This window comes from Montipora capricornis, chromosome 1, assembly GCF_036669925.1.
Source record: "Montipora capricornis isolate CH-2021 chromosome 1, ASM3666992v2, whole genome shotgun sequence".
Classification (NCBI taxonomy): Eukaryota; Metazoa; Cnidaria; class Anthozoa; order Scleractinia; family Acroporidae; genus Montipora; species Montipora capricornis.
This window is the reverse complement of record NC_090883.1, coordinates 51,072,823-51,095,226: the sequence shown is the minus strand read 5'-3', so window position 1 is coordinate 51,095,226 and position 22,404 is coordinate 51,072,823. Positions and strand designations below refer to the sequence as shown.

The window sequence follows — 22,404 nt, the reverse complement described above, 5'->3', positions numbered from 1 at the left end:
GCTTCTTTGTCAATAATCAGTAAAAGCTGTTTTTTTTTATATTTATTCCCCGGAGAATCTAGGGAAAAAAAGTTATACAGCTACAAAATAAACCAAACCAGTGGACAGAAATAGAGAGTACAGTAAATTACAGGTATATGGCAGCTAAATACAACATGTCTGAAAAGTGCATTGATATCTTATATTACGGTAAGGCGGAACTGTTACAAGTATATTTACTTCAACGTATATCTATTTGTTTGATTGTCGCTCAATGTGGAGGGGAAAAGGGATACTGTAAAACCTGTTGACTTAAAGCGAAGATGATCATTAATAGACCATATTCGTATTCTCAGTATTGGACTGGAACTAGCTTGCAATGGAGGCTAATGCGGGGGAATATATTAAAAAGTATTTGCATTTGAAAAGATTTCCCCGCATTAGCCTCCATTGCAAGATAGTTCCAGTCCAATACCGAGAATACGAATATGGTCTATTGTAAAGGAACTTGGCTTTGAACGGGACGAGACGGGACGACGTCCCGTTCAAGCATGTCCTTTTTTTTTTTCAGGCTTCCCGCTTTACATCTTTTTTAGTTCCTCTCTCAGCTACCGCGATGATAATTCGTCATAATCCGCAGTTCAAACACATTTGATTTCAGCTCATTCTTTCAAAAAGAACTGAGTTAGTATAAATCATCCGGAATTCTTATGGACAGTTTTATGACAAGAAGAAGCCTACGGTTTACCGTTTGCTCAAGCACAAACGTAAATCCCGTTAGAATTTTGCAGGGCATTTCGACGAGCACAATGTAATTAAAGAACTGAAACGGTGTTCAACGTCACTTGCCTTTGACCCTTGTTTGATAGCTTTTATTCCAGCAAGTCGAAAACCAATTGTCTGACAAGACTGTTTTTAACCTTCAAATGTCCTAAGAATAAGGACCAGATCAAATCTTAAATATTAAATTGAAATTTGCTCATACAAGAATGAGAACCTTCGCCATTCGATTAAAAAATCACTTCTATCTGTGTGCTACATATAAACAACTCATAATCATAAAAGTTTTCATTCTATACAAATCATCTGCAATAAATATCTCTCTAGACTGATTTTGTAAGCAATATTCCTCTTAATTAAATCAATGTATCTTACTATTTACAAATCATCAAACGTTTAAGAATTTGTGGTTTTAGTTTGTTTAAGTGATGACGACGAAAATAGATGAAAGAAACTCTCATTTTTAAACGTCTCTTGGGAAAGACAAGTTTTCAGAAACTTCGACTGGCGCTTTCCTTGCATTAGCAATGAACCGACGTTTTGCACGAGTCGCAAATGTCTCGCTCTTCATACGGTAAGAGACCTTAGGCTTGAGTCAGTGTGTTCCAAGTTGGATGCAGCGAAATCCCTGGAGCTTGAATACATTTTGCCCTATCGCCTTCCTTGCGTGCTAAATCCGCTATATCGATGCTTGGCCTAGAAGAGGAACTGAACGACGAGTTGCTCATAAAGGGAGCTAAACCAGGATGAAGCTGGTGTGAGCCGGCAGGTGTGTGGTGAGCGTGCGGGGACAGTGATACAGTTGGCATGGAAATGGTGTCCAGAGCAGATGCACCAGAGAGTAGAAGCTGTGGGCTTGGTTCGCTTGTGAAGTACTGCGGTGCATGGCCTAAAACCAAAGCAAAACTGAATACTTGATATTAAAACTCACAAAGGCTATCAAAGGGGCTGAATTCATATTTTCAGTTATTCTAACCAGAGACTGAAGCAATTTCGACAACAGTGTGGTTCCAAAGAAATTTGAGTCTGGGGTGAAAACAAACCGAAAGCATCTTTCGTTACTTAAATGCACAAAAACACGGTCATTCTGTTAAGAGTGGTCCAACTATTGTTGATATTCCCTAAGCAAAGACGAAGTTTTGGCGCGCTGATGCAATTGGTCGGCCTCTTTTCACGCCGTCAGACTCATTTTATTACTTTCAATCAATTCTCGTCATTCCAGTCCGCAAAAAAATAAATTTTACCGAAAGTTTTTCATCTTAATGAGATGAGAGTAAACTGTCTTGGGCAAGACACTTTACTCCCACGGTGCCTCTCTCCACGCAGGTGTATAAATGGGTACCGGCGAAATGCTGGGGGTAACCCTGCGATGGACTAGCATCTCATCCAAGGGGGAGTAGAAATACTCCTAGTCGCTTCACGCTAAGGAAACCAGAGATAAGCGCCGGCCTGATGGGCCTTCTGGCTCGTAAGCAGTGACTTTTTTCATCTTAAAGCCGATATTAGGGAGCAAATAAAATGTTTCTTCTTTCCTGTTGAGGTATACTATTAAGTAGTTCTTAATTTATGGGTTAGGTGCTGCCTGCTCCCTTTGCAGTCGACTCAAGATCTAAGATAACCATGAACCGAGAGTGGTGTTGAGATCGTTTGAAAACTTTTGGTTGAAAAGATTTCTATAAAGAGCTGCTAGGGGCTACAAAAACAGCTACCTTGTGATGTAAGCTCTGTTCGCTTATGGTACGGGTTAGGATACGGCGATGAACGATGACCCCTCAGTCCAAGGCGGTCATATGGAGACGAAGGAATGTTTGCATATAGACTGGCAGCATGGTGGTGTTGGTACATTGCAGAGGGACCAGTGTAAAGCCAACCGTCTGCAAAGAAAAAATGAAACAAACTGTAAAAATTCATATCCAGAAATGAAAAACCGACATTCAAAATCTAAATTATACTTTCAAAAATTGCATCCGAGGTGGAAGTGTATGACGCAACCAAGCGAGAGAAAAGTCTAGGATTTCATGAAAGGCGCGGCCTGAGACTCTATGATCTTGGCTTTTACTGGGAAGATACCATGTGGAACACTGACACTAGTTCGTCAGGGAAAACGCGTAACAAATACATGTGAACCGTGACCGCAAAATTCGACAAGTAGCAACTTAATTCTCGTCATACTAAGTGTCTCATTGATTTGTTACTGTTGTTCAGTGAATACTGGCTATTTTATTGAATTTGAACAAGTCGTGTTATAAAGTTTAATTTCGCAATAATTTGTGACAATTAAACGAAATGCTTGTATCCTTCACTAAAAATTAATGAAAGTTGATGGAAGAGTTCCTTGCCTCGGATTATGGGCCTTATCAACCTTCGACAATTTAAGTATAAGAGCTGAGTATTTAACTGAAAAGCGACTCTTTTGGCAGAGAACTTTTCTTTTTGGCAAGAAGCAAGATATATTGTAATTCACCAATTCGACTTTAAGCGCACTATTCACAACTGACAAATTCTCAACATGCAGAAGAAATTAGATCATAGCGATCCAACAAACTCACATTGTGAATACGTAGGATGTGCCACTTCAACTGCTTCTTCAAGGGCGTCTTTGTGTTCTTGTCTAGGGTAGAAAAAAGAGTTGACTTCGTGAAAAACGAATACGAAGTATGAATTCTCGAAGAGAGAGGCTTCGGATAGCTACATATACAGTATGAACTTACCTTTCTTTCGCGTCCAGGAATGCTTTGGCGAATGGATTATGCTTAATCTTCAAACTGGTAATCTGGCAAAGGACAAAAGTTAGAACTTTTAAAGAAGGCAATCATTTAGGGCCTGTCTTTAAGTATACCATTCAGTTTTCAACAATCGCTTCACCCTCATAACTTTGTAGAAGTGAGTTGCTTCGAGCACTGAAGACTTGATGAAAGCTACACTCTGTGCTATTTTCTCTTCGACTCTAGTTTCGACAATAAAACGTTTCTGTGAGGTAGGATTGCCCAAAATGAAAATGACTATAGCGTTTTATCCTTTTGTTGAGCATTAGAACTAAGCAAAAAAGGTAAATACCCACTCTACAAAAAGCTGTAAAAGATTAGAATTGAAGGATTACCTCTTCGTTTTGATATGCCGTCACTGCAATGAATTGTGTCTCGGGAAACGAATGCGAGACAACCTTTCGGTTTGTTTCTTGAGCCCCCACTCGAATAATATGAATTCTTGGCTCGTACTTGTGCAAGGAATTCAGCATTATCTGTTGAAGATAAAACAAAGTTACTCAAAAATTGAAGTTGCCTTTTGCTGTCTACATTTGCGGGAGAAAATATTGATGGAAAAAATCGAGTGATACTTAAGTTGACACCTCTCGTTGAAATATCGATTTCTTTGTGAACAATGCTCAACAACCAGCAAAAAATTGCCTGGTCTTAATTAAATTTTACTTTTTGCAATCTGACCGAGAAAAGTGATCTTTTTGGTTTGGTTTGTAAGCCTGGTTGGTCAACGAATTATCATTTTCTTCCAAACTCCAGCGAATAAAAATAGAATGCATTCATTAAGACCGGAGGGAATAAATTCGCTTGCCTGCCCATTTCCATTTTGCTTGTTCGTAAGTTTGACTTTTGAGAATACTACGGCCTGTTTCATCCAGTGTGCTCCAAAATTTGGCGAATCGGGATGAATATACACGCAGCTTGGCGTGGGAGGTTCTGGCTTTCCACCAGAGACCCAATCTCCATTGACGTACTTCCAACGATGACCATCTACCAACACGAAATCCAGCAACATTGAATACATTGCCTTAGGCTCCAAACCACTGACGTTCACCTTGAGTACTGGAAACATACGTCTGAGAATTAACAGAAAAATTGGCCATTTTTGGTTTATTCGATTAGCTTAGAATATATTTTCTTCCGAAAAGCTTTGGTTAGGTTAATTACCTTCCGTTCTTAGTTACAATCATTTCATTGGTCAAGGACTTGAATCTTCGCCACAAGTCAGACTCCTCCAAGTTGATCTTGACATAACCACCTTCGCAGTTTTCGTGAGTATTTGCGCTGTCTGCCTCCCTTTGTCTCTCGCTGAACATTGTATTTTCGGCAGCTTGTAAGATATGGTTGACTGAAAACGAGGTGGGATGTTTCTTCTCGCCTGTGTGCATGGTGTGTAGTGCTTTGATCTCTTGCTCGAAATGTCAAGTACGTGCGCAGTCCAAGATAGCAATAAACTATCACTGGATTAAGTGAATAAGCCGAACTGAAATAATTATAACTATGTACTTGCAAGGAGCTTCCTAATTAGCCGTCAATGAATAAAGGTCACGCCTTATTCCGATGTGAGAGAAGAGTAATTAACCATAGATATTTCTATTCTTTGGCTTGAGCCAATCATCGGACTGGAATGACGAGAATTGATTGAAATGCATGAGGTAGGAAATTGAGTAATAAACAGTGGCCGAATGAGTCTGACGGCGTGAAAAGAGGCCGACCAATTGCATCAGTGCGTCATAAATTCGTCTTTGCTTAGGGAATATTAACAATAGTTGCACCACTCTTGAAAGTTAAACACGCAGTAGATGGTGTGAAACGATAAGACAACGAAACTAAAATCACTTTAAAGTTGTTTAACTAAGAGGTCAGATCGTAAGATAAAAGACAGCTGAAGGATAGCCTAGATAGGCATACGAGGGTCAAACCATTTACGTGTTTGCGTGTTGTTCTTTGTGATTTCTTCGGCAGTTACATGATTTCCTATATGATTTTTTTGTAATTCCCTTAATTAAAGTCAATGCTGCAACTACTTATATCATTGAAGACGACATTCTTTTGCTGTGTTGGCAACGAGATTCAATCAAATGACAACTCTTGTCTGCACCAACCCCACTTTTTTTCGTAAACTTAGAACGCAAGGTTAGTTTGGTACGTTTTTTGTCAGACGAACGTGAGCCAATGGATATCGGATTTTCTCTGAAAGTTTTACTTGAGTAGTGCGGCGAAGACAGACAAGGTTCTTAACACATTATTTGTGATTGTCAATTTTCGGAGATCCTCGACACCGTTTCGCACGGAGAAATAATTTTCATGAACACTCGCCAATTAATTCGAGAAGCGAGCAAAGCTGTGAAGCAAAGTGCACCGCCCCTAGGCAATAAAGCGCTTTCTCTTTTCCCTCATAATGGCGGCATCGTTTTTCATGGGCGGCAAATTATCCGATTCATAATCCACGCATATGGCACTCTGTTGGCCTTTTGTCCATGGTAATTTAAGCACAATTTGTTTACCTGGACGTCTCTGACAATGAATAGACGGAAGATTGTTGTCACTTTTAGCCTGGACCCACGCTGTTTTAATAAAACGAAGGTAAAAGAATAAGAAAGAAAGTTTACTTTGGTTGACAAAAGAAAAACTTCGCGAGAGAAGAGGGTTTTCTTTTTATTCTTTTTTCTATCGCAAGGTCTTACGTTTTAATAAATAGTTTTACTTTTCACTCCACAGTTTTTAGAATTACTGCCAAGTCAATTATCTCCTTTCCAGGTTAGACCACTGATCACTTTGTTCGATTATGCAATAACTGACTTGTCTCTGAATTTGGGCTCTACTCGTGAATTGGAGTTTCCCGTCCCTTGATTTCTGACTTCCTCTTCCGAGAGAACGACAAATTTGTCGGAAGGTGGTCAAATTTTATAGCTCGTTGACCAAGCATCATGACTTTATTTTGGCTTTGTTCTCAATGTGTGCCACTTAAATACTGCGAATGTCCGAAGATTATAAACGAGGACAGACAAGCAAGTGTTACCTTACCAAGAAAGAGAAAGAAAGATGCAGAAATGGCTTCACAGAAAGACGCAATCTTTCACTGAAATAAGAGCAAGTGTCGTTCCGAGTACTACGTCAATTACCATAGGATTTTAAAACTAAATCAACTCGGTCATCTTGGTATTTTACCAATTCATTGATCGAAGAATCTCTTATTTGTTTGCTGTTTATTGTCGGAAACATAAAAGAAATAACTTGCACTAAGATGTAATGACCAGGAAATTAAATTTGAAAACCGAGCGTCTAGATTCGTTTCAATTTGTTATTGAAATAGTCTTCTAAGAAATAAGACGGAGCACGAGGAATGACTGGTTCCGAAAAAAGACACACTAGAACAATTTGGTTTCTCGATTGCGTTATTTCTAAAAGCGGCACAACATCGATAGACATATTTTGACGCTACCGTGGCTTTGAGAAATTGAAACATAGCTTAAAATGAAAGCTACAATTCAAAGACCTAACGTTACGACCCACCTGTCTTGTGTCTCGATCAGAGATGGTCCAAAGTCATTGCAAGATCGATAGGTTTCAAAGCGAAACATGCGCTAACCTGCAAGTTTGCCAGTAAAGCACAACTTGATGCCAACGATTACATTAATCTGTACTTATTTATCAAATTTCTGTTCCACTTCAATACATTTTTATTGTTCAAGTTTGATTTAATTATAGTGCTGTTTTGGCAAATTGCCACCTTTAAAGCAAAATCAATCATTTTTCTCTTGCATAGTAACTCAAATAATTCACGTTTCAGCGCTAAACTAAGTCGGCAAGATTCTGTGGGAGAGAAGAAAGCTGTTTAGAGAGAAACCGGTTTTCGCTAAATTTGGAAAGACACCACTCCACAACGAATAGTTTTTGTTTGCAAAAAGTCGGATGAAAGTATATTCCCAGAAGTATTGGCTGTTTCATCTCATTTCGCGTCCAAAGTTTATGAACATATTTAAACTGAAAAAAATGATTCAAATGGAAACAGCTATTAAGAAACAAGCGTGGCATTCTCAGCTAATCTCGCCTGGACAAAGTTTCCACTCCACTTAATTTCAATGACAATCTGAAGTATTTCTCAAACTCCGCAGTTTCCGATCTCCGTAGTCAATATTTTGAACGAAAAAAAAACCCAGTTTTTTAAAACCTTAGTGCATTAATCCGGATATCATAAAAAAATAAACTAGGAAAAGTGCTGCTAATTTAGTTTATGGATCTCATGCAGCACAGTTACAAAGTTGTTTGTGCAAGAATATTGACTTGTCTCTGACGACCTTTTTCAATGGCTTGGAATGATCGGGCGGTCATTCTGGCTAATTTACCTCCAAAGTTCCGTGCAAATGGACGCAACATTGTCGGCCAACAACTCTTAAACTAAAGTGGCGTACCACAAGGACTACTTATTTCTCAAACGCTCAAAAGACGACTGTCATGTTTCAATTAGGCTCGATTACTGATCAAGAAATCAAAAAAAAAAAAAAAAGAATGCGGAGCACAATGACTCGTAAAAGTTCTAAAAGCAGTTCGTGAAGAAAATTAGCCACTGTTTAAAAAACCAACCATGGAAGAGGAGGGAGCACCCTCGAAAAGTTTGGTTTATTTTAAACATTGGCGCATTTTCTTTACGAACTTCTAGACTTCAATTACTGGGTTGCTGTTTTGCAAAAGGAGCACGCTCTCCTCTCCGAGTGAGGAAGCGAGTCTCTCTCGGAAACGAAATCGAGCCTATGTTTCAATAGAAGGTTGTTGAATGCCATAAGGTTGATGAATGGGACATATGATGAAAGTGAACATCTAAAGAATACATTTTCGGTATGTGAGATCAGTTCTGTAAAACGGTCAGGATCACAGCACGTGAACAGTATGACAAAAAAAGTGGGTAGTTGAGGACTACATTTGCCACATGTAGTCCTCTACTACCTACTACGGTAAGGAAAAATGAAAATTGGACATCATTCCTTTGATTATTTGAACAAGAACATGACATCGGTGTCGGTCGGTATATAGCATCGATGTCGATCAAAGCCTGACCGTGCGATTCCAAACGCTTTCCGAAGATAATGCCTACTTACAGTCAAAGTGCTATCATTAGTGGCTACTCTCAACAAGTAGTAGCCACAAAAATGGTTTTTCCAACGTTCTATTCGTCGTGACTGTACTTGACTTTAAAAACGAAGGATTTGATCGTGAACTTTTAAAAACGGTTTTCTGCGTTCTACTAGTTGTCATGGCCGCTGTACTTGAGTGACTTTAAAAAAGACCCAAAACTAAGTACTTGATAATGACTTTTAATAAAAACTGTACCTGCTATCTACGGAGTTTGAATCGACAATCAGTGCAACTTAAAGCGAAGTCAGGAGCTCTTAGCAGATAATTCACTCATTTCCAAGGGTCGTCCTTCACTCTTTTTTTCTGGAAATGATATTCCGGCAAAGCATTCAGGGATCAAAATATTCTTCCTCGAAAAGATTAACCAAAATCGAATTTTGAAATCGAATTTGAGAGATTTGGATGCGTTTGACATGAAACGGTAAACGCTGACATCCTTAATTCTGCTTATAACACGGCATGATTATTCTTTCATATTCCACTGTGTCACTTTTTAGAAGTTAATTTCTCGATATCTGTAGACAACAAGGCGAGAAATGAGCCAGAATCAAACAAATTTCTTTGACTTTTGGCAAAATTCAAATTTCATTTTTCCGTTTGACGTAAACTCGTTACCGCACACCGATGGCTCGGTTGGTTGAGCATCGGGCTTCCATATGGGAGGTCTTCAGTTCGACACCGGCCGGACCAACACACAGGGTCTAAATAACTGAGAAGAACCTTCTGCCCGCAAATGGTTAGACTCCCTAGTCTTCTCGGATAAGGACCATATACCGTAGGCCCCGTCTCACAACCCTTCAATGTTCATAACTCTGTGAGACGTAAAAGAACCTACACACTATTTGCAAAGAGTAGGACATGAAGTTTCCGGTGTTGTGGTCTGTCTTCTGTGGTGTATCATGGTTGGGAGGTTAAATGCTCGGAGATACAAGCTACATAAAGGGTAATTAGTAAATAAACCCCTTCTGGTATGTCGGCTGATAATTAATGTCCGCGGCTGACAGATTGTCCGAAAAATGAACATTTGGCCGAGAAGCTAAGCTTCGAGGGCAAATATGAAATTTTAAGGACAATCTCTCAACTAAGCTATAAGGACATTATCAGCCAGCATATCAGCAAGCTAGAAAGGGGTTTATTTATTTTATTACCCTCCCGTTAATTTGCATATCTTGCAAAAAAACCGTTCGTAAAAGCCATGGAGTATTGAATGTAATGGCGATGCTTCGTATTTTTTTGATGCACTGTCCACGCAAACGGGATTTGTATTGCGCGATAACTGTCCTGTGAGTTTACACTACGTGATATAAATTAGCCTATACACAGGGGCACCCAACGAATCTGTTCCTCACATTATCTGTTCCCCAAAGGAATCTTGCTGGCTGGCAAAAATGCAGGTGTTTCGATGAGCTGGCTGGGAAATTTTGTTATTGATAGAGGTTTTGCCTGGGAATTACTGACTTTTTCTAGCATTTCAACCCGAGCTGGCTGTAGAAACTCTGAATACTGAGGACGATTAAAAAAAAAAAAAAAACACCCCTTCCCTCTTCCAGAGAGTAGTCACAAACATACGACGGCTGGTCAGAGTGATTGCGCTTGCGGAAAAAACCTGTTTTGTCCCGGTTTTGTCGCTTTTGTTCGGTCGTTTTGGGTCGCGGGATTTGAAAGGGCGCGGAATTCCTGGCTGGGAAATAAATTTGATCAGCTGGCTGGGAAAACAACCAATATTATCTAGCTGGCTGAAAAATTTCTTGTGTGTCTTGCTGGGAAAAAGGAACAGATAATATTTTCCCAGCAACACTGAAAAACACCTGAAAATGCCTTAATAACATTTATTTTCATTAACTGGGGTATAATAATACATTTTACAACAAATTGGTCGTTGGGTGCCCCTGTATACAATCACCCGAAAATTAAGGGGGGGTTATAAATAAAGATATATATGATAATCATTAGCCGGAGATAGTTCAAGGCTACTCTGGTTTGAATAAATTTGAATGTAGCTTAGAAAGTTACGATTCAAAGACCCAATGTTTCGACGTTCCTGTATAGGCCACTTCGGAAAATACCATAACACTCTTTGTTCACGGTCCCCCCAAATTTTGCATTAGCATTGTTCCCAGTTTCTCTTGGGACTTACAATGGTTCCAAGAGAAAACAAAAACGGTGAAGAGTAGTATGGCATTTCCGAAGTAGTTGTTTAAAGTATAAAACACAAAAACAAAAACAGCATTAGGCTAGCAACCTTTGTGGCGTGATTATGGTGCTGCAGCAAGAATCCCCTTACAACCGAGGTCGTTCTCTCCACTAACTGAAATAATAATCTCTAGTAAAGCGGGTAAGTATTGTGTGTGTGGATGGTGACTTGAGGGAAGTCATAGCCAAACATTTGTCTGTAAAATTAGGAAGAGAAATTCACAAAGCAAGTCTCAATCACACAGTGGAGTTAGCAAAACAAAACAAACTCTGTGTGAAAATGACAACTTAATTTCAGAAACAGCCAGATAGTACATGTACAAGAAACTAAACCAAGTTAACCTGCGATCAGGCGTACTTTTCTTGAGACAGGGCGGAAAAGGAACTCTTGACAGGTGGGCGGCAGACGACTCGATAAGAAATTGTATCAGGCGTTCCTTTTCCGCCCCGTCTAAAGAAAAGTACGCCTGATCGCATGTTAAAACCAAGTAGGCGGGATAAACAATCATTTAAACATGAAACTTATTCGTTCTTAAAATATAAAAATAATAAATATGAAAAAAACTTTACACTAAAATCTTCGTTCTTAACAAATATGGAGAAACAGCCAGATAGTACATGTACAAGAAACTAAACCAAGTTAACCTGCGATCAGGTGTACTTTTCTTGAGACAGGGCGGAAAAGGAACTCTTGACAGGTGGGCGGCAGACGACTCGATAAGAAATTGTATCAGGCGTTCCTTTTCCGCCCCGTCTAAAGAAAAGTACGCCTGATCGCATGTTAAAACCAAGTAGGCGGGATAAACAATCATTTAAACATGAAACGTATTCGTTCTTAAAATATAAAAATAATAAATATGAAAAAAGCTTTACCCTAAAATCTTCGTTCTTAACAAATATGGAGAAACAGCCAGATAGTACATGTACAAGAAACTAAACCAAGTTAACCTACGATCAGGCGTACTTTTCTTGAGACAGGGCGGAAAAGGAACTCTTGACAGGTGGGCGGCAGACGACTCGATAAGAAATTGTATCAGGCGTTCCTTTTCCGCCCCGTCTAAAGAAAAGTACGCCTGATCGCATGTTAAAACCAAGTAGGCGGGATAAACAATCATTTAAACATGAAACTTATTCGTTCTTAAATATAAAAATAATAAATATGAAAAAAACTTTACACTAAAATCTTCGTTCTTAACAAATATGGAGAAACAGCCAGATAGTACATGTACAAGAAACTAAACCAAGTTAACCTGCGATCAGGTGTACTTTTCTTGAGACAGGGCGGAAAAGGAACTCTTGACAGGTGGGCGGCAGACGACTCGATAAGAAATTGTATCAGGCGTTCCTTTTCCGCCCCGTCTAAAGAAAAGTACGCCTGATCGCATGTTAAAACCAAGTAGGCGGGATAAACAATCATTTAAACATGAAACTTATTCGTTCTTAAATATAAAAATAATAAATATGAAAAAAAACTTTACACTAAAATCTTCGTTCTTAACAAATATGGAGAAAAAAGTAAAGAAATCGCAAGCAAAATGAAACACAGATTCCATGGTAGGAAATAACATTGGGTCACCCTTGAAGACACCAGACAAGGGTCGAAAAGCTGGATATTTGAATCGTAACTTTCTGAGCTACATTCAAGTTATTCAAACAAGAATAGCATGTACTATCTGATTGCCAACTGAACCTGGTTGCAATGGGAACTTGGAAGTAATTATTTCATTTCCAGATTTTGCTTACGTTTTAATCAGGAGAGCGCTTTGGTTTGAAAAGGAATCGAATAGTAGTTTGTAGGTCTGAGAGTTGGGAAAGAAAATTATCTCTCACAAATCAATAATAAAAATCATTAATACGAGAATTAACATACTTTATTAAAGTCTCGGTTTGCTTTTCACCCAACCACCAGTTGTCCACTAATTCAGTGGGATACTGCAAATGAAATCAACTTAAAGTAAGCTGGATCAAATCAAATGTTGTTTTTTTAAGGTTTGGGAAACCGGAGAAACATTTTTAGGGGGGACAGAGCAGAGAACCACCAAATTCAACCCATATTTCACGTCGAGTCGAGGAAATCAACGTGAAATCAAATCCTCTCATAATTGCGCCAATCTCACTCGCATAGCCGCAATTAAATGACATAATGGCTTCGCTTCCACGCGGTCGTCTCCTGTAGCCCGAAACTTGTCAGTAATCGATCGAATCTGACAGGCTAGAGCATTCACATTTTCTTACTTTGGTAGCATAATTACTGAATTGATCATCGATATCTTACATCTTTTCATCCATTTTCCACCATGGTCTATTTTAAGATATTTTCATTTGTTCCACACTGTTTGCTTCATTAGCAATTAATTAAATGAAATGAATCTATGTATTTGAAGTGCAGGTTATAAATGGAAGAGAGAAATTATATATATCTGAAGAATTCAGGTGCGCATAAAAAACAATATTACCAACCTTGCTTAAATTGTCCAGCTAAGTGAGATTATTATTATTATCGTGAATTCTTAAATTTCACAAAAGGAAATTAACGGCCTTAACGGCCATGGTTTTTGAAAATAGAAAAGTACTTTAATTGAGGTTTCAGTTCACAAGTAATCCAAATTCAATTTCCGGTAAAATACCAAAACACTACCCCTGGCGCAGAGCACAAAAAGTTAAATTTTAAATCTGTGTTTGCAATGCTTAAAAGGAAAAAATTGGCTTCAGAAGCATGTTTCGTCGCATGCAGACTGATCTCAAACCTAATCTGAAAAAGGAGCTAATAAATTTTAAAACTCTTTACATTTACGGAAAAACTGCGCAATTCTATTATTTTAAGCGCTTTTAAGCATTTGGTCTACTTGCCAAACACTCCACGACTATTTTCAAATAGTTTTCTCATCACGCAACAAATTATTATTCTCATTTGTTCTATTTTCGCCGATGTCCCACCGCGCTTTTAAGACCAAGCTCGATTCAAAGATACCCAAATGGCAACATGTCTCGCACGGACCAGCACGTGTTTCATGAAATACTCTGTATTTGTGCCATCGTCTCCACTGCTGTTCACGCTATTGAGGGTAAGCTAGATTTAACATTTTAATACTTTTCTGGACAGCTGATGACATTATTTTAAATTTATTTTGTTAATTTGAGGTCGGTTTTTAAAATTCGTTAACGCTTCCACATTGCGACTCTTTTTTAGTACAATGCCAGCGGCTTTGCAGGAAATTGTGATTGATGTTTAGCTCAGACTACTACTAATAGTCCGTACGAGTTCAAAACCCAGTCATTTGAGTTCAAGTTTTGATTCGAAAATTCATTCAGATCCTACAAAAATCAATTTGTCAAAAAAGATAAAGCAGGCAAAAGCTTTCAGTAGTAAAATTGCCTTGTGAAGGTATTCTGTCCATCGAATGGTGCATTCAACTGGTAAGGCTTTTCTGTCGGTGTGCGATTTTCATATTGAGTCATATCCACAACAGTCGCTTGTTTATGTTAATTTTGAGGTTCAGGAAGAGGACTTTAGTCGAATTGAAGCAATTTCTTCAATGAAATTACCATTACCCGTGGCACTGCAAATTGAATATTTACACTGGGCAGGTGTTTTTTCTGTTACTGAACTGCTGTGAAATACTTAATATCCTTGGGTCACAAAGGCTTTATATCAATTCTATTTAGAACAACGACGAGTCAGATTGAAGAAATTTGCCTTTAACAAAAGCAATTCCGTCGTAAATTGTTCAATTTAGGATGTCATAAATAAAGCCAACCGTTTTATGAAAACAATTATTTCGTTTTTGGGCACTTAATTGTAACGTTTGAAAATATAAACATTGCTCGACATTATATTGGACAGATTTCCAATCACTTAGTAGTTGAAATTTTTACTGTGATTTGTCAGAAAGATACTAAGAATAGATTGAAAAGATTGATGTAGGCCTCAGTGTTAAAGATCGACGTGTGAAACACTTTCTGTTGTAATGAGCGACTCGAATACGGGTTCTTCTAATAATTTTCTCTCATTGGTCACGAGCCCAGCGGGACACGCGCGAACTTGAAATTAAGCATGATTGATGACGGATATTTGTTCAAAACAAATATACATGTGTTGGCACTGCACTTACCTATTACCTATGTTGTCTAGCCTCCGTCACTCCGTTCGCAAATTTCACGTTACGTCATGCCCGCCATGTTGGATGACACAAACATTCTATTTGTGTCTGTAGTTAGGAAGACCTTATACAGCAATGACCAGAACCAGGTCGCTGACCGGCGGTTTTCGTTAAAACAATGGTTTGCTGGGAGTGCTCAGTCTCGTTGGCTCAGAAAACCTGGTTGTGGTCATTGTTGTTTAAGGTTTTTCCTTTAGTTCGCCATCCAGAATTTGTACATTTCAAGCATTGTCAGTATCTGCGTACCTAGAGGTTGATTTGAAACCACACTTTCCGCTCTGAAATATTTGATTTAGGCCCCTTACACACCTATCCGGATATTTTGCAATCCGCAACTTGTTCTCTGCGGATTGAAAAATTTACTGTCAACAGAGCATGCGTCATCAGGCGTGAGAGTTAGCGACAAGAGTAGCGATAGCATTTTGTTCAGCGACCATGTTGAATAAATACGCGGTGAAGATTGCATCTGAGTTTGCAATGTTATCGGATTTGAAAATATCCCGTTTCGATCGTGCACACAATTAAATTATTTGCGTATTTAAAACTTTCCACTCTGGAGAGCGGATTCAAAAAGTTGCTGATTCAAAATACATCCGGATATGTGTGGACGGGACCTTAAAGGTGTTCACAGGTAAAACCTGTACCGATGTGAATCTTTATTCTTGTTTGTACGAGTTGTAGTGTCCCCAATTAACAATCAATGGCAGCGTTCCAGTCGGCGAAGTCCACTAATAAGCGATATATATGATTTATTGTCCAAGCTTGTTCGGTCAAGATGGCTGGATATTGGCCAAGTTCTTTTTTTGCGTGTTTATGGAGCAAGACGAAGTCGAGGTCCATAAACAAGCAAACAAGAACGAGGCCAATATCTAGCCATCTTGACCGAACAAGCTTGGTCAATAAAGGATTTCTTATATGAGATAAAACACCAAAAAATGATCTTTGATCTTGCGGAACCAAGCGAGAAATCCCGATCGGGCAAGATGGCAAGCGCGAACCAAGACTGGTTTTGGTTTTACTTCTGATTGGTTGAAAAAGTGACGCGAGAACTTCTGATTGAAGTAATGCAAAACCAAAGCAATTCGCTAATTACTTTTGACGCTCAATTGGAAACCGCTATAATCTATGAAAGTTATTTGGAATTGCGCTCAGAATGAAAGAGGGTTTAACAAGAGGAAAGCAACAAACAGCCTTGCATTTTTTGATGATTATGTGGATGATCAGAGAAAGCAGAAGTCCATTACCCAGAAGTTTCGATCTGCAATGAAATGCGGCCTATCAGTTTCTAGTATGATCTATTTTTAGCACGGCTACTCCTAGATTTTTACGGGAAATAAAAGTAGTGGTATTGTTTTCCTTGCTCGATCCATAAAATTGCATTAAGCACAAGCATTACATGTGGCAGACCAATCAGAGGCGTTGTGGTCATCAAGTCCAATCTGATTGGTCATAATTTGGCGGGACTCGTATTCTAAACATATGTTTAGAGAACAAAGTAAACTACACTTCTGGGTTAGGCGCTTTTGGTGAAAGTGATCATAGCAGTTGATGCTACAAAAATGCTCAAAACAGTGCGAAATAGGGGTTTTCACAAAACATTGCGTTTTAAGGCTGAAATGAACAAGAAGTTGCACAGAGACCTGAAAAATTCCAGGTTTGAACGGGACTCGACCCGGCCATGATCCCGTGAATGCGCTGCACTTGCCCTACCATCTCAGGTATCATGTCATCGGAGAGATGGCCATTGGCAAGTTCGAATTATATCCCGCAAGAGGTCAGGTGTGATAGAGAACATATGGACAGTTCATATATTTCGGAACAGCGCTTATGTGATTCTAAGTGGAAGTCATCACATTTCAAATAAATCATGTAAAATTTCATATATTCTCCGATCGAATGTGGATGACCTCATTACTATTTTCATATTTGCTTCGAAAGTATAGAATTTGCAAAAAAGAACACGGATATAACAACTGTATTTCCCTCACTGACTGAAAAAATAGATTTGTCTAGGCTGGAAATGCGGGTAATAAGATGAACGATGATTTTGATGAACATCACCAATTGCTCCCTTGCTCTTCTCCCCGGCCAACTTCAATATCACTTGCAAGGGCGGGTCTAGGGAGAGGGTGCAGGGGTGCACACCCCACCCCCCGAGATGACCTACGGCTTTTTAATACAACTGGGATTCTGCAAAAAAACCCTCAACAGTCAGCTACGCCATTCCTTAGATGTGTACCCCCTCCTAAGAAAAATCCTGGATCCACCCCTGTCTTAATTGTTTCTGTGAATACAGACGATCGGCGTCACAATCTGTCCCCCAAACTCCAGTCCTTCAGTGGAGATAAAACAACTGCATTTCCCCGCACCAAAACATAAAACTAGCCCTTACACTTACCTTGTTGCTTCAAATGGGTAGCAAATGCTTAGACTTGAAATTCCAACAAGTCCAGCGCACATTAACATGGCAACAATTTCAATCTAACAGACAGCTCTTGTCCAGCCAACTGGACATCATTCCAAGGATCCTGTTATTTCTTCTCGACCCAGTCCGCCACATGGCTCAAAGCACGCAGGCTCTGCAGGGGAATTGGAGGGGACCTCGTGACTATTTCATCGGATTTTGAAAACGCATTCGTCAACTCTCGCCTCTCAAGCTCCCGTTGTTTATCCGAGAGAACTTGGTTGGGACTTCGTCGTCATCCCTTAAATTTTTCACGTTGGGTGTGGCTTGATGATTTCAACTCGGACCCAAAGTACACGAAATGGCATAGGAAGGAACCCATGAACGATCACCTCAATAAAAATTGCACAGCCATTCACTCGCTTAAGAGTATATTCTGGTATGAGACAGATTGCACCGCCCAAGGGTGTTACATATGTGTTACAGGTAAGAGTATTTTTCAAGATCTGTTTATAATCGGTATATTTTAAGTACATAAATTACTGTCTAGTCTGGAATGCAAACCTTCTTGTTACCATCAGCAGCAGACAATACTTAGATATGATTGTTGGCAATATTGAAAATGGCTTAGAACGCGGTTTTGTTAAACATTGCCTAAATTTTGTTTTAATAATCGACCTTGAAATCAGTTCTACGTTGGCTGGTGGCAAATTGCCTTGTTAAAAATTTGGTGGACATCTGCATTACTGCCCTGTTTCTCCTCCTCTTGGGCTTCCCATTTCATATTACCGTATCTTATACGATTCCTATTGTTTCATTCCGCCTTCCGGGAATGTAGCGACATTGATTGAAATCAACGCTTAAATTTCTCCTAAAATTGCTCTAGGCACAAATCATATCCCAGGCTATTTTCCCCGGGGTGAAGCAATTGTCAAAGATTCGTCGTGTGTTCTTACTTGCGTAATAGTTTCCCATGCAAGAAATTGTTCTGTTTTCTCTTCTTCTAATTCAAATTACAGATGAAGCGATAAAAAGAATAAGGCGAAATGGCAAGGAAAGCTTTTTGAAAGGGACGCTTTCTGGAATATAAAGAAAACCCATAATGTTTGGGCACCCAATGAAATTAAACACACCCAAAAATTCGTAGTCAGGAGAGATCAATGGAGATAAGCTCCTTCTCAACCTCGTTCCAAAGACCTTTCCCTTTTTGATTACGGAATTCATTTGCATACATTACAAATGTTAAATGAGCTAATCAAAAGGGAAATGGATCGGCCGATACCAGGGCCCTTCCCCTCCATATTCCAAAACTAAGGGAAACGTCGTGGGAAGGAGCTTGGCCTCTGCTCAGCTGAATTGCCAGTGAAAAGCTAACAAAAACTTGCATTTGAAAGAAATTTCTTTATCCTGGCTGAAGTAAACGGTCTAGGAACTTCAATAATATCTTTTCCCACTGTTAATAACCGATGCAACTGCTTCCCTTGTCAGATGCAAATGAATGCAATAAAACAGATACCTGTGGTAACCAACCCTGTGTGAATATCCCTGGAGGCTACAGGTGTTCCTGCGGCAGAGGTTATGTAGGTGCTAACGGAGGAACAGTGTGTGAAGGTAAAAACTAAGTGAAATTAACGAATAAAAGCAGTGGTTTCTTTTCCACCGTTTCCTGCGCGTGTACATGATTGGTAAAGACGCTGATATGCATCCTCTTTTGAAGTTTATGAATTCTGGGCAGGAAATATTGTTTCCATTGAGGTGGGTAGAATCACCGTTCCAGAACTTATCAAAGGGACACTAGGCGACACCATTTTCGCACTTGTCCGAGTAAATGTATCATTGATATCCTGAAATCCCAAGATGAAGTTCTCCAGGTTTAAGAGAATTGCTCGTGCGGTCTTAACATGTAACCTAACTGAAATTCTTAACATATCTTATTCAGATGTCGACGAATGTAAGATTGGCAATGGTGGATGCCCACATGTGTGTATTAATACACCTGGAGAATACATTTGTCGTTGTAGAAATGGATATGTAACCGAACACAATGGAACAGTCTGCACTATAAGTAAGTTACTCTATTTTCTATTAGAAAGAGGAAGCTTTGCTGGACTTCGATACCTATCCATTACAAGTTAGAGAGGTTACAATCCCAGTTTACGTTTTACTTTTCAGTAAATGATATAAAGCCTTCTAATGAGCTTGGGCACAATTAAATAAAAGTCAAGAATGTAGAGGGAAATCCATTCTAATTGAGCCCCTCCTAGGGCGGGGCCCCTTGTTGGTAATATCGATACCAATTTGATCCTGTCTTTTGGGATCCAAAACTCTTCATAAAGGAAAGAGATGCAGATATAACTGATGAGCTAGGGATATTCGCGGAAAAAAACCGAGTGCTTGACTGCATGTGGTGTATTTCTGCAAACCACGTCACACAAAGCATGTGGAGTCTAAACAAAAATAAGATCCGAACGCAATGCAGCAAAGCCACGTGACGTCTAACTAGACCCCGGGACATCACAGTTTCCTGCTTTGCCAAGACAGGACATTTTAGTGTCATTCGCAATTCAAATGTTCTAAAGGAGTTATAAAATGAACTTATTATATAGATACTGATGAAATACCAGGATTTCTCCTTTTACTAAAAAATCATATCTTCACCGCGCAGTGGACATATCCTTTTCATCTTTCACTTTTGAGAATATAGGTGTTGTCATGGTAACGAAAACGATTAGCCAATAAAACGCGAGCTTCCTCTTCATTGTTCGATACTTTTGTGCTTTAATATAATTCTTCTCTACTACATCAACATTTTTATTGCAAAATTTTACATTATCATGATTTGTTTTTCATAACTTTCAAATAATAATAATAATTGGCAGTGCTAAATCACCCTTTACTCGCAGTCTTGAGGACTGAATTGCGAAGGGCGCAGCTCACGATATCGGGCTGAAAGCATACAAAGGCGCCTCTGGCTGTTTCCCAGCTAAAATTGATTCAAATTGACACTGTTCCCCTTGTTCCTCAAAACCCCTGGCAGGAGGCCCTCTTCATTTGTCCGTTGAGGAAATCAGTACCTTCTCAAATATCTCTCTCGGCTAGTGTACTCTCTTCTAGAGACGTTCATGGTTTTCTTTTTCATAAAGAGTTAAAATTTTACTTAAGTTTGCTGTTACCGTACTAGTAGTCTTCATAATCTACTCCTGAAATTTTCATGACGCCACTTTGATACTCGTATTTCCTGTCTTACAAGTCACACTGACATAAGCTCTGCCTGCATGAGAATGACGAAAGATGCACTTTTAAGGTTTCCTTTTTGCCTTGTTACAGTAATTGCAGCAACTAGCAAAAGAAATGAGAGCGAAAAACACCCGACAACCGCAGACAACAGTAGAGGGAACCTAACACAAACAACTGAGTCACCAAAACCGGAGTCTTCTGAAGATAGTGATCAGCCAGCTGGTTTGTATTAAGCCTCTAGCAATAGACCATGCATGTATTGCTACTACAACAACAACGTTAACTACTACTAGCTACTACTAGCTACTACTAGCTACTACTAGCTACTACTAGCTACTACTAGCTACTACTAGCTACTACTACTACTACTAGCTACTACTACTACTACTAGCTACTACTACTACTACTACTACTACTACTACTAGCTACTGCTACTACTACTACTACTACTACTACTACTACTACTACTACTACTACTACTACTACTACTACTACTACTACTACTTACTACCTACTACTACTAGCTACTGCTACTATTACTACTACTACTACTACTACTACTACTACTACTACTACTAGCTACTACTACTACTACTACTACTACTACTACGAATACTACTACTACTACTACTACTACTACTACTACTACTACTACTAGCTACTTCTGCTGCTGCTGCTGCTGCTGCTGCTACTAGTACTACTGCTACTCAATAATGATAATAATAATAATAATAATAATAATAATAATAGCAATATTAGCGAATTCTAGCAACATTATACAACAACAATTTAAAATATCTTTAAAAACTATGGATAATTATTGATTGAATTAAATCAAAAGTACATTCCAAAAATATTTAAGAAAGAATGTTAACATTTTATCGATTACATAATCTGGCTCCTCTTACAAGCTAGGACATGTTTTTTTGTGCTAATGTGATTTCGACAAAATTGTATCATAATGAAGATGAGTTACAACCAATTCAATCTGACCTGATCATGAGTCCTGGTTGTTCTCCTCTGTCTTTATAGGGTCATCAGGTGAAGTGCTTTTACAACCGAAGCCATCTCCTTTGGCTAGTTTTGGTGTGCTGTTCACAATGACCATCCCGCTAGCTTTTATTGTCTTCTTTCTTATTTTATGCTACTTGAAAGGACCTGACAGAGATAAAAATGACAAAGAAATGGGAGTTTCAAGCCAATTGATCGAGTCAGTGTCTCCATTCTTGGATACTGCTTTTATTGACCCGGAAGATAGGAACGAAAACAAGAGAGAAACGACGAAAAAGGGAGCTAAAAGAAAGAATCGCACAAGTGACGAAGATGAACATTTGGTGTAACCAACTGGCGTAAAATTCTCAACATAGAAGCATGAAGAATATTCTCCATCTAACCCTAAAGAGAATGTCTTGGTTTGGGAATTCGAAGGGGCTAGCCTGACCATCTTCGGAGCGTCTCTTTCAAAGAGCTGAGATTTCGAACCTCGTTTGCTGCCTTCTGGACGCCCTAATTTGCCAACCAAACCGATCTTCATCGATCTTTCAGTATCACAACTACAGATCTTACTACGGCCTCAGAGGCTATTTTCGCCTTCTCAACAAGCACTACAAGGGAAGGGATGGGTGGGGGAAAAGAAAACGGAGGACTAAGTCCGCTTTCCAATATGTTTTCGCGTTCCCTTCCCCTCCCTTCCCTTCCCCTCCCCTCCCCTCCCCTCCCCCCGCCCACTCAAAGGTGACAAACTGCTATAAAGCAA

General features: G+C 39.2%; 2 protein-coding genes across 2 annotated transcripts; one reads left to right on the top strand and one right to left on the bottom strand.

Moving 5' to 3' along the window:
* Nucleotides 1-611: 611 nt before the first annotated feature.
* On the bottom strand, nt 612-5,378 carry LOC138054090 (T-box transcription factor T-like). Its single transcript, XM_068900596.1, has 7 exons — nt 4,686-5,378; nt 4,330-4,594; nt 3,860-4,000; nt 3,471-3,532; nt 3,309-3,370; nt 2,469-2,633; nt 612-1,648 (listed from the first exon to the last, which is right to left on the bottom strand). Exons 1-7 carry the CDS (start codon nt 4,904-4,906, stop codon nt 1,344-1,346), a joined length of 1,221 nt encoding a protein of 406 aa, XP_068756697.1. The 5' UTR covers nt 4,907-5,378; the 3' UTR covers nt 612-1,343.
* An 8,434-nt stretch (nt 5,379-13,812) lies between these two features.
* On the top strand, nt 13,813-22,185 carry LOC138016220 (uncharacterized). Its single transcript, XM_068863387.1, has 6 exons — nt 13,813-13,912; nt 17,496-17,897; nt 18,900-19,022; nt 19,351-19,476; nt 20,739-20,870; nt 21,681-22,185. Exons 1-6 carry the CDS (start codon nt 13,831-13,833, stop codon nt 21,986-21,988), a joined length of 1,173 nt encoding a protein of 390 aa, XP_068719488.1. The 5' UTR covers nt 13,813-13,830; the 3' UTR covers nt 21,989-22,185.
* The last annotated feature ends 219 nt before the right edge of the window (nt 22,186-22,404 follow it).

Coding starts and splice junctions, on each gene's coding strand:
- LOC138054090 (XM_068900596.1), bottom strand. CDS start 4,906: ATGCACACAGGCGAGAAGAAACATCCCACCTCGTTTTCAGTCAACCAT. Junction 4,595..4,685: donor ATTGTAACTAAGAACGGAAG/GTAATTAACCTA, acceptor GTTAATTCTCAG/ACGTATGTTTCCAGTACTCA. Junction 1,649..2,468: donor AACAGAGCTTACATCACAAG/GTAGCTGTTTTT, acceptor CTTTGGTTTTAG/GCCATGCACCGCAGTACTTC.
- LOC138016220 (XM_068863387.1), top strand. CDS start 13,831: ATGTCTCGCACGGACCAGCACGTGTTTCATGAAATACTCTGTATTTGT. Junction 19,477..20,738: donor TGGAACAGTCTGCACTATAA/GTAAGTTACTCT, acceptor GCCTTGTTACAG/TAATTGCAGCAACTAGCAAA. Junction 20,871..21,680: donor AGATAGTGATCAGCCAGCTG/GTTTGTATTAAG, acceptor CTGTCTTTATAG/GGTCATCAGGTGAAGTGCTT.